This window comes from Doryrhamphus excisus, chromosome 1, assembly GCF_030265055.1.
Source record: "Doryrhamphus excisus isolate RoL2022-K1 chromosome 1, RoL_Dexc_1.0, whole genome shotgun sequence".
Lineage (NCBI taxonomy): Eukaryota > Metazoa > Chordata > Actinopteri > Syngnathiformes > Syngnathidae > Doryrhamphus > Doryrhamphus excisus.
Window position 1 is genome coordinate 15883776 of NC_080466.1, and position 12038 is coordinate 15895813.

Below are 12038 nucleotides of genomic sequence, written 5' to 3' on the forward strand. Positions count from 1 at the left end.
ATGAGTTAACAAAATTACATAATATGTTATTATATATTACTATGATATATTATATTTAACACACACACTATTTTGTGCTTATAATTTTCCTTGAATTATTTCTCTAATTTTATTATTAAATATCAGACCACATCAAACTATGTAATTTAATTTTACTTTTTTTTAACTTTTTTTTTTTTTAACTAAATAATACATCCGACTTGCAAGTCATGTTGCCAGTTTGCATGTTAAAAGTTGAAATACTTAAAAAGCAATTGGCGGGCCGGATTCAGACGCTTTGTGGGCCGTATGTGGCCCCCGGGCTTTAGTTTGCCCACCCCTGGTCTAGATGTACTATAGCAGGTGTAGAAGGCAGCATCGTGATTTATAAATAATAATGAAAATAATTTCAAAATTGATTATAAGAGTGAATAATTTAATTTTACATATTTTTTTCTTTTTACAAAATAAGACATCCGACTTCCAAGTCATGTTTCCAGTTTGCATGTTAAAAGTTGAAATACTTAAAAAACAACTGGCGGGCCGGATTCAGACGCTTTGTGGGCCGTATGTGGCCTCTGGGCCGTAGTTTGCCCAACACTGGTCTAGATGTACTATAGCAGGTGTAGAAGGCAGCAACGTGATTTATAAATAATAATAATATAAATAAAATAACATTACGCAAATTATACATGAATGTGTCAGTATGATGCAGCAAACTGCAGGTACTATAATAAAAATTGATTATAAGAGTGAATAATGATTATAACCTATAATAAACATTGTTATAATAATGAATAATAATTATTATTAATCATTATGCAAGCAAAGGCACATTTTTGGTGGATATGTTATTGTACCATTTGCCCAAATAAAGTTGCCATAGCGTCTGTACTCGATGTAGTAGGTTAAGAAAACAAAAACAAAAACCTAAATTTACATGACAATGTTAAAACCAAAAACTTGTCCAGTTATGTAACAGTTTTGTGATGTAAACAGTTCGAATCGATTTACTATACATGCATTACTATGGGATACAATAGTTATTGTTTTGCTATCGTGGGTTATTGTTTCATAGTCAAATGTACCTGTTAAACGTGTACGTCATAAATAATGACATTCGTGTTAAAAACGTCACATTAAGAATAGAACACATCACTGTTTTATTCAAAAAGAAAGTCAATTTCTTACTCTCATAGACGTAAAAAAAAATACAATGATGCCATTTTGACGTGTAATTTGACCTGTCCAATATGGTGGCCGCTGTCAGACACGTTTCTTTTCCGGTAGTACCCGCTCGAGAGCTTTGGGGGGCACCTTGTCCGTACGCCACTCTCGGGGGCGAGCACGTGCGTGCGAGAGTAAAGCGAGCGAGTCAGCGAGTGAGGGAGTGCGTGAGCGCGCACGCCCGCCCGCCCGCGTCTGCTCTGCTGTTGCTGCCCTTTGATCCCTGCATTAGTGTTAGTTAGTTGGGGGCTCCGAGGAGACACAGGCAGGCAAAGCAAGGCAAGCAAGCCGCGGCGGTGGTGGTGGTGCTGGTGCCTCCTCCTTCCTCCTTCTCCTCCTCCGCCTGCCCGGGCTCCCCTCTTTCCCCCTCCTTGCCCGACGGTCCACTTGAAGACAACCAGCCAGCCAGCCAGGTGCACGACCGCAAGCCAGAGAGTCCACCCCCCGTTGCCGTCAAGCTCCCGGGCTCCCCGGCGGTCTCCTCAAATGGGGAGCAAGCCTCTTCCCTTCGTCGCCCCGCAGCAGGACGAGGAGAATGTGATTTAAAAAAACAACGGAGGAGGAAAATGCCAAGGAGGAAGCAGGAGCAACCCAAGCGCCTGCCTTCACGTAAGTCGTCTTTTTTTTACGCCATTCTCGCTGTAGTTGTCGAGGTTAAAGAGGTGAAAGAGACAAAAGGCTGCCTTCTTTTTTTTTTTTTTAGCGGGTCCGAGCGAGGCAGCCATGTTGTTAGCATAGCGTCGCCTTTTATTATTACGCGATTACAAAAAAAATAAAGAAGCAGCTTCTCAAAGGTTGCGCTCACTTGGCAACAATGTGTGTCGCCTTCTTCGCCCACCGCCGCCGGGGGTGTTTTTTCGCTAACATGTCCGCCTCTTTTACCTCTTCTTGGGTACGGAGGGGGGTATATGATCTGGTGGAAGTGTGGCCGCAATAAAATGAAGGGTCAGCCGGATCAGACGAGCCGGAGTCTGGCTGCCCTGCTACTCGAGTGGTCCCTGTTAGCATTAGCATTAGCTCAACTTCATTCCTCGTCACTCTTTTAACAGACATATATTTATGGTTTTTTTAATGTTTTTTAGCTATTAAGAGTGCTGTCTGTTAAGAAATGTGACCATGATCGGTCACCTGAAGTTTAGGGTTTTCCCCTCCTCCTCCTCCTCCTACTCCTCCTTCTCCTCCTCCTCGTCTTCTTATTCGTCTTATGCCTTTGCAGCCATTCATTGCAGACAGACTCCGATCAATAAGACCAGGAGGGACAAATGCTACAGCCGTGCTGCAGTAGCCACCTTTTAATAACATGTCTCCTTCTTGCTGTTGGCTTGCTTTTTAAATGTTGACCCTCCATAATAACGGATGTGTCCTGTTTGGATCCCTTTATCAGTGCAGGGAATTGGGGGAGGAAGGCTGCAGTTACACACTCTGATCGTTAGGCGACTGTTTTGCGGTTGCAAAGATGAGTGAAGGAATGATTCTTTTTTTTTGCATCTTTTTTTTCAGTTTAGTCATATTGGTATGCAAATAGATGGAATCATTGAGTGATGCGTCTGATGTGATGATTCACTGTAACCACAACATAAGCTCTCTTTGACCGCAGAGCAGTTTATTAACAAGTTAGAACACAGTAACAACTGAACCAATGTTGTAATCATGGTAAGGCGCAACAGGCATAAGTACGGCTGAGATGACATGAGGAGTTTCTCTCTTTCCGAATGACCTTTCCGAAAGCAATGGTGTACATGGAAAGGAATATTCCAATCGCGTGTCTACATGCGCCGCTATAATCAATATGGTCATCATATCTATCTCTGCATGCGCATTAAAATATTGGTTGTACTTCTTAGTTGTTGGTATGAAACTCATGTGTTGCCGTTCTATTGTTTAACTCCGATAAACAAGGTATTACTGTGTAGTTGTTAATGACGATGTGTTTCCCTTTTCCCACTTTCTCACGTGCTCCAAATCCAGGTAAATATAAGCTCTGGCAATAATTAATTTTTATTTAAGGTAACCACATAATTCTGGCTAAAGGATTCGGTAAACCAAAATCCCAATCAGTCTAGTCTCAAGTTATCTTCCGTGAACCAAGAAGTAGCCCACTAACTAACAGATAGCTAAACAACAACAATATTGACATTAGCCACGTTTACATGAGGAGTTTTTCTCTATCCGAATGACCTTTCCGAAAGCAATGGTATACATGGAAAGGAATATTCCAATGGCGTGTCTACATGGGGCGCTATAATCAACCAGAATAGTCAATGGGGCATGCGCAGTAAAACGTAAACACCAACATCACGTGATACCGACTTCCTCCAGTTTTTCTTTCACTTGTCGGAATAACTCCATATTGCCAGTTTTTCCTTCGTCCACTCTTGAAATTTAGTTTGAATCAAAAACAAACTTTCCGCAGCAGTCCAGTGCCGATTGCTCGCCTCCATTTTTTTTAAATTGAAGAACGTCTGGAGCTGCGTGTTACGTCATATCTCAGCATTCGCTGAAAGAATGCACCCGCGAACAGGAAAAGATAAAGTTCAATCTTGTTAATATTTTATAATTAAGATTGACACATCTTCTATATAGATATGTATTTTATTTTTTAATAAAAGTGGACTTGTGAATGGTGTATAGAAGGGTTTAGATTCTGTTCCACAGATGGCGCTAATGCACACGAAAGCTGCTTGCCAACCGCCAATAAACAACAGAAGAAGAAAAACACCACGAAGAAGAACGCAGTCTGACAACTTTCTGATTGAGCGGGTACAGGATACCTCAATCGGATTGGGGAAAGGAATATTCCACCCCTGGGAATCCGATTATATATTCATTCGGATTGGCACTTTTTTTTGGAATAACGTGTATACAAAGGTTACATTCTTTCCGTTTGAGCAAATAACCCGAATGGAATTAGAATATTTGGGTCCATTTATACTTGACTAGTGCTGCAAGTATAACAGGCAGGAATTTTGATTTCATCTAATGCATGCAGAGGTAGATAAAGCTGCTGGATTCAGACTAGTCATGATGTCGATTTGTTAGAGACCATATTGTTATTTGCCTAATGATCCCCTTTCTTTATATGACAGTTATTAACAAGTACCTGTATATTGCACAACACAGCGGCAACAGAACCAATGTTGTAATATCAGTAAAGGTCAAACTGCCCAGTCAGCATTAATGTTGCTACCAGTATTTTAAATGGTGTTTGTGGTTGCAATGATTACTTCCGGGATGGTTATTTTCGTGTCTCTTTTTTTGTTCCTTAGTTAGTCCTATTGGGATACACCATCGTGGTTCAGTCTGCTATAATAAAAACATAAGCTTTCTTTGACCATAGGGTCATTTATGGACAATTATTTCAACACAGAACCAATTTTGTAGTGGCAGTAATGCGCAAACTGCTCAGTCTGCATTAATACCGCTGTTGTAAACAACAGTACAGCAAGTGTCACATGGATGCTAACCTCTCGTCATACTTCAAGTTGCAGACATGTACAGTATGTAAATATTAAAAATGTAAAAATAATAATAAAATAAAAATAATAAAATAAAAAAAAATAAAATTACAATTAAAAAATATATAGCAGTTTTATTGTCACTGCACACATGTACAATGAGATTTAAAGCAACTCCTTGCAGACATGTACAGTATGTAAATATTAAAAATGTAAAAAATAAAAGCCCCAGTGTTACGAAAATCCTTCTTCAAATACGTGATGAGATTGGCGGTATTAAACTTCCCTGATTATGTGCCACCACAGGAAACATGTAAATGACAAGTTTTGTTGTTTTCAGACCTTGATGTAAAACAGACTCACAGCTGCTAAACATGCTAGCACACACTGTTATGATCACATGGGTTGTGCTGAAGCGAAGGCCTGGTACTGTTGTGGAGTCTGGAATGGACTGCTTGCTTGGAAGTTTTAGATACAGGCTGATATATTTCGATATTGGACCAATATCTGATACCAATATTGGTATCAATATCCTGGTTTTTGTTCAACTTTGGAGGCATATTCATCCTAAATATTTTAGATGTCCAATCTGGAGGTTTCTCACTCAGGTGTGCCACCCCAGCTTGAACTTGCAGACAGACTGCTGTCACAGGACAGGAAGGCGACGTGCATATGGAACTGTGAAAGAGATGTTTGGCTCGCGAGCCGATGCACAGCTAAAGGAGTAAAGGAAGACCGGTTTTCACACATGAACTGGCGGGACATTGTGGCAGGAAGAATCAGCTCGGTGTTGTCATTTCACACGTGCCGCAGACAACGGGACATTGTGCTTGTCTGGCTAGTTCTCACCTACTGAATCATAAAAACACAAGGAAGGTATGGGAAAGAAGGGACTTGTGTTGGTACAAAACAACTGTCATGCAGATGTTTGCTACTGGCTTATCAACAAGTGTCGAAGCTATTCTTTTCATTTTTGCGGAATAATTTAGATGTCAGACATTTTTTTTCCCCACCATCTTTGTACTGTATACTCCTGTCTCAGTGACCTGTGTGTGTGTGTGACAAAAAACAGTCATGTGCATATAGACTAGAATGCTGTGGCAAGTCCATTTTAATAATTGTTCCATCAGGCTTTATTTTGACTGTTGAACTGTTATATTATTATGCTAATGGTAATGGTTTTATTTCATTTGAACATGCATCAGATTGCAATTGAATGCATCACATAATCAGTTCCCAGTTCCACATGTCCAAAAGGAGTAGGAAGAAGCAAAGCTTATTAAATCCTACCCCTCCATCTGGTACTTTTACAATCAGTAACTGTTACATTTGTTCACTTCCTGCTTTCCTTAATACAGTTTAAGGTTTTTTTTTTTTTTTTTTTAAATAATGTACCTCGTACTGAAGTACGAGGTGATATGAGCATCCAATGACATAATGGGTACCATAGTAAGTGTCAATATAATGATATATATAGCACATCATGACTGGTTCAAGACTCTTCATCCTTGTATTTAGCAAACATCAACTGCTTGTATTGTTTCTTGAATTGGCTCATCGTTGTGCATTGTTCGAGGTCCTTACTCAATCCATTCCATAGTTTGATTCCACATACTGAAATGCTATGCTAATGCTAACATAGTCCTAGCATATAAGTGTTTCAAATGTACTTCTTCCCTGAGATCATATTTCTCCTCTCTTGTAGAGAAGTATTGGATGACATTTTTAGCTAATTAGTTGTTTTTAGCCTTATGCATTATTTTAGCTGTTTGAAGATTAGCTATATCAGCAAGTTGAAGTATTTGTGATTTTAGAAATAAGGAGTTAGTATGTTCTCTGTAGCCGGCATTATGAATTATCCTTACTGACCTTTTTTGCGGTACATTTAGCGAGTGAAGATTGCTTTTATAGTTATTAGCCCATATTTTCACACAATAAGTAAGATATGGTAGAACCAGAGTGTGGAGTGATTTCTGATTGAGAAGAATTATATTTACAGGTTGATTTAAGTATCTGAAGCTATGTTCATTCTGCAGGTCAGTTGAGATTTCTTTTCCTGTATCTGATGTTTTTCAAGTAAATGTGAACAGCACAAGTCAGATTTTTTCAAACGCAACTCAGGCCTCATTGGTATGTGGATATTATAATCCGATATGTATGCAATGCAATCGCAGTATGAAAGGTCAGGTCGCATATATCCGACGTATATGTCATAGAGAACCGTTTAATTCCATGCTTACCGAGAGGTCAGTCAAGGAAAGGCGTGGTTCCATGCAAAACTTAGATATACTCTAGGAACTGATCACCGATGTCGGCAAAAGTTCTTCTTCACATCCCGAAATGATTTTTAAAAGGTGTTAGCAAAGTAGCTCTCGTCATGTATCACCACTCCAGCCACCCACACCCACATCCACCTTGGAACACAGGCAGCAGCATGTTGTCTATAAATTGCAATAGCCCAAATTCTTACACTCTTCTTAATCTCAAATGTCGCATTTGTTTGGTGATGTGAATCACCACATAAATAATTTTTATTTACGTTTTTTATTTATTATTTTTATATTATTATTATTATATTTATATTATTTATTTTAAAAAAAATATATTTTTTAAATATTTATTTATTTATGATTTAAACTAAAAATCTGAACTTTGCATCATACCCTGCAGTGCGAACATAATATACATATCTATATAAACGTACATACCTATATAAAACATGTGCCGAGTTTAATTACAAAATATTAGCAAGATTGAACTTGGTCTTTTCCTGTTCCCGGGTGCGTTCTTTCAGCGAATGCTGAGATATGACGTAACACGCAGCTCCAGACGTTCTTCAATTAAAAAAAAATGGAAGCGAGCAATCGGCACTGGACTGCTGCGGAAAGTTTGTTTTTGATTCAAACTAAATTCCAAGACTGGAACGAAGGAAAAACTGGCAATACGGAGTTATTCCAACAAGTGAAAGAAAAACTGGAGGAAGTCGGTATCACGTGATGTTGGTGTTTACGTTTTACTGCGCATGCCCCATTGACTATTCTGGTTGATTATAGCGGCGCATGTATAGACACACGATTGGAATAATCCTTTCCATGTATACCATTGCTTTCGGAAAGATCATTTGGAAAGACAAAATCTTATCATGTAAATGTGGCTACTGTTGTTGTTTTTTTTACACAAATTAGGAAAAATTCAGAAAGTAAAAATAATGATGGCAATTTCCAAAATAGTATCACATGTGTTGATAGAAGTCATCATATGCAGCAATCACATTTTAGTCTGACAAATCTTAAGTACTTTCCAAATGACATGCGCCTTTTGTTTAAATGAAAGCCTTTTCCAAATGACATTCCGGTTCTCCTCCTCAGTCAACAAACTGTCAGCGAAAAAACTGTCAGAGTTAGACGTGTCCACAACCCATGTCATTTGCTGTCAGTCTGTGTGTTGTCATTACCCAGCCAACAACACCCTAGCAGAGCCTCACATATATATGTGTGTGTGTGGTAGTGGGGGGGGGGGCATCTTTACACAGACTTTACACACTCTCTGTGGCACAGCTAGTGAGTGGAGATTAAGCATTGGCCGGTTACTAGTTTCACGGTATAAAGAAGTCATGGATGAGGTAAAGTGGAGGTTTGATGTGTTCAAACCACGGGGGTGGCCGCTGTTGCCAAAAGTTGGGCCACTTCGGAATAGATAACAGCGACGTTAGCTGCCACGTTAGCGTCAAGCGGTGCTGCCGCGCTGATGTCACTGTTGTCGGTCGACATATTACTCACGTCGAGGGTCACCAAATGTGGAAATGGGATTCAGAACAAGTCAGGAGTTGAGGATAAGTGGTGTAAACCGTTTACACTCTACCGAACAACAAGCAGCAACCGCCATCAGATATACTGAGCGGGGGTGCTGGAGCCTATCCCAGCTGGCTTTAGGCGAGAGGCAGGGTACACCCCGGACTGGTGGCCAGCCAATCACAGGGCACATATAGACAAACAACCATTCACACTCACATTCATACCTATGGACAATTAGGAGTTGCCAATTAGCCTAGCATGTGTGTTTTTTTTTGGAATGTGGGAGGAAACCGGAGTACCCGCAGAAAACCCACGCATGCACGGGGATAACATGCAAACTCCACACAGAGATGGAATTGGGGTGGAATTGAACCCTGGTCTCCTTGCTGCGAGGTCTGCGTGCTAACCACTCGACTGCTGTGCAGCCCCGATGCCCATATTAATATTCATTCATTTTCTACCGCTTTTTCCTCACGAGGGCCGCAGGGTGTGCTCGAGCCTATCCCAGCTGTCTTCGAGCGAGAGGCGAATTGTCCATTCATACCTATGGACAATTTGGAGTCGCCAATTAACCTAGCATGTTTTTTTTGGAATGTGGGAGGAAACCGGAGTACCCGGATGAAAACCCACGCATGCACGGGGAGAACATGAAAACTCCACACAGAGATGGCTGAGAGTGGAATTGAACCGTTATTTAACGTTATTTATTTTACATGTGTTCAACTTCAGGCTGCACGGCGGTCGAGTGGTTAGCACGCAGACCTCACAGCTAGGAGACTGGAGTTCAGTCGCAATCCCACTGTCGGCCATCTCTGTGTGGAGTTTGCATGTTCTCCCCATACATGCGTGGGTTTTCTCCGGGTACTCCGGTTTCCTCCCACATTCCAAAAACATGCTAGGTTAATTAGCGACTCCAAATTGTCCATAGGTATGAATGTGAGTGTGAATGGTTGTTTGTCTATATGTGCCCTGTGATTGGCTGGCCACCAGTCCAGGGTGTACCCCGCCTTTTGCCCAAAGTCAGCTGGGATAGGCTCCAGCACCCCCGTGACCCTCATGAGAATAAGCAGTAGAAAATGAATGAATGAGTGAATTTCTAAATACCACATTTTTCATAGTAACGAACTGATATTGTAAAACCATAATACTTTTGCCTAAGGTTATCATGCCGTCAAATCTTTTACCCACTCCTGCTTTGGGAAGACTCATTGTTTATGTGCGGCATGTTAAAGAGAGCATGCAAATGTGTGTGTGTGTGTATAAGCCAGCAATGGAGGTCACAGTACAGTATGGCGCCTTCACTCTTGACAAGTAAACATGACCTCAGGTGCCATAGTGAAAACTACTCTTCTTCCTTCTGTGACCTTGCCGTGTGTTTTTGCATTTGTATCATTTTACTTCCTTATTAGCAGGCCCGTCCATAAATTCCACCAGGAACGTTCAACGATGTTTCCACTGTGTATTGTAGTACACTTCACACAACTGTAAAGGTCACCGCCTCCCTGTCTCAAGGCCTTATAAGGCATAAGGCATTGCAACAGTTCTAAACTACCAGAGGTGATGCCCCACTAAGGCATCAAAGCACATGTTTAGGTTACAATTAGACTGCCTTTATTTCTCCATCTGTCACACAGCTTGCTGCCTACAAGGCGGCATCATGACATCAGTAGCTGTCATCCAAGTAATGTAGTCGTGTCACGAGTGACTCAATTCAGTCTCTGACAAAATGGAACGTAGAAACTTTTAGGTTAGTTCAAAGTGGATGTTTGGTTAGTTTAATTCTTTGGCCACAATATGTACACTGAACGGCTACGTTGGCTAAAACTCATTTACAGTAGCCACGTATACATGGACCCAAATATTCCAATTCCATTCGGGTTATTTGCTCAAACGGAAAGATTAACATTAAGATATGCCTTTATTCGTCCCTCAGTGGGGAAATTTGTATATGTGGAAAGAATGTAACCTTTGTATATACCTCATAATCGGATTCCCAGGGGTGGAATATTCCTTTCCCCAGTCCGATTGAGGTATCTTGTACCCGCTCAATCGTGGTGTTTTTCTTCTTCTGTTGTTTATTGGCGGTTGGCAAGCAGCTTTCGTGTGCATTAGCGCCATCTGTGGAACAGAATCTAAACCCTTCTATACGCCATTCACAAGTCCAGTTTTATTAAAAAATAAAAAATACATATCTATATAAAACATGTGCCGAGCTTAATTATAAAATATTAGCAAGATTGAACTTTATCTTTTCCTGTTCCCGGGTGCGACCAAGCTAAATAACTATTGACATCTTGTTTTTAACAGTTATCTCCATTGCCCACAAGAACTGTCCTTAAAAATTATGTCACCTCACACATTGAATTTGTTTTGAAGATGTGCAAAAATGAGTATGATTGTAAAGACAAAAGCAAATCAAGGACAGATTACAAATATTACACATAATGCGTATAATAATGGCTTTGAGAAGATTGACATTACTGGTGCTGCAACAGTTTTAGTCCCGAGCGATGTCCATCCATACATCCATTTTCTATACGGCTTATCCTCACGAGTGTCGCGGGCGTGCTGGAGCCTATGCCAGCTGTCTTTGTGTTTTAGATTAACACAATTGCTGGAGATCAAAATTTTGACTTCTGTCACTCGGTGTTTAAGTATGTAGCATTAAAGCGGTTAGGTTTTTCTTCAAGGTCTGACAAAATGTTTTCAGGATAAATGCAATATGTAATTTATCGACAAATTATGGGGTTAGGAGTATGGTGTCAACTAAAGATAGGAACTGGTTTTGTGGTCTAGGTATGTGTCAGAGCACTGGACACAAAAATAACATCACCTTGTTTCCATTGGTTGTACTAATCTCATGTTCACAATGTGGACAACTAGAGAAGGTTTTGTCTTTCAACCATCAATCTACGTGATTGACAAGAATGATTTGTTTTACGCCGCTGCTCCAGAGATTTTTTTAATACGCATATCTATCCTACCTACATAAGGCATGCCCGCTAATAGAAACTCATGTCATGAATCTCAGGTGTGCCGTCTTTGCCCTGATGTTAATGCTAGAGGAAGTTAGGAACCCTGTAGTTATTGAGTCAGCACAGCGTTGGCGACTTTTATGCACCTCGGCACTCGGTGACCCCCGCTCTGGAACTTTCCGCGGTCTGCAACGTTGTGCGGCTGAGCCTGCTGTGGTTCGCGGAGTAAAACACCTACTTTGTGAGACTAATGTTACTTAGAAGATTGTGGCATATCCGAGAGGGAGGAGATGACACAAGACAATTTGTTGCAATTGAGGCATCCTATTACAATGTGACACTAAAGTCAGGTTTTGGTTCTTCAATGGCAAATGAGACTGAACGTCCATCCATTCGTAGGGCCGTGGGTATGCTGGAGCCTATCCCAGCTGTCTTCGGGCCAGAGGCGGACTGGTGGCCAGCCAATAACAGGGCACATGTAGACAGACAACCATTCACACTCACATTCATACCTATGGACAATATAGAGTCACCAATTAACCTAATTAACGGGCTGCACGGCGGTCAAGTGGTTAGCGCACAGACCTCACTGGGTTCTATTCCACTCT

The 12038-nt window shown here is 40.8% G+C and overlaps 1 protein-coding gene across 4 annotated transcripts in view; it reads left to right on the forward strand.

Moving 5' to 3' along the window:
* The first annotated feature begins 1313 nt into the window (after positions 1–1313).
* znf827 (zinc finger protein 827) overlaps positions 1314–12038 on the forward strand; it is an 87486-nt gene continuing 76761 nt past the window's right edge. For 2 of the 4 annotated variants that reach the window (XM_058066947.1, XM_058067031.1), the window contains exon 1: positions 1323–1815. In XM_058066947.1, coding sequence (XP_057922930.1) covers positions 1773–1815 — 43 coding nt within the window. In that variant the 5' untranslated portion in view covers positions 1323–1772. Of the gene's footprint in view, positions 1816–12038 lie in introns of all 4 variants that reach the window. The other 2 variants (XM_058066860.1, XM_058066773.1) reach the window with 2 other exon arrangements.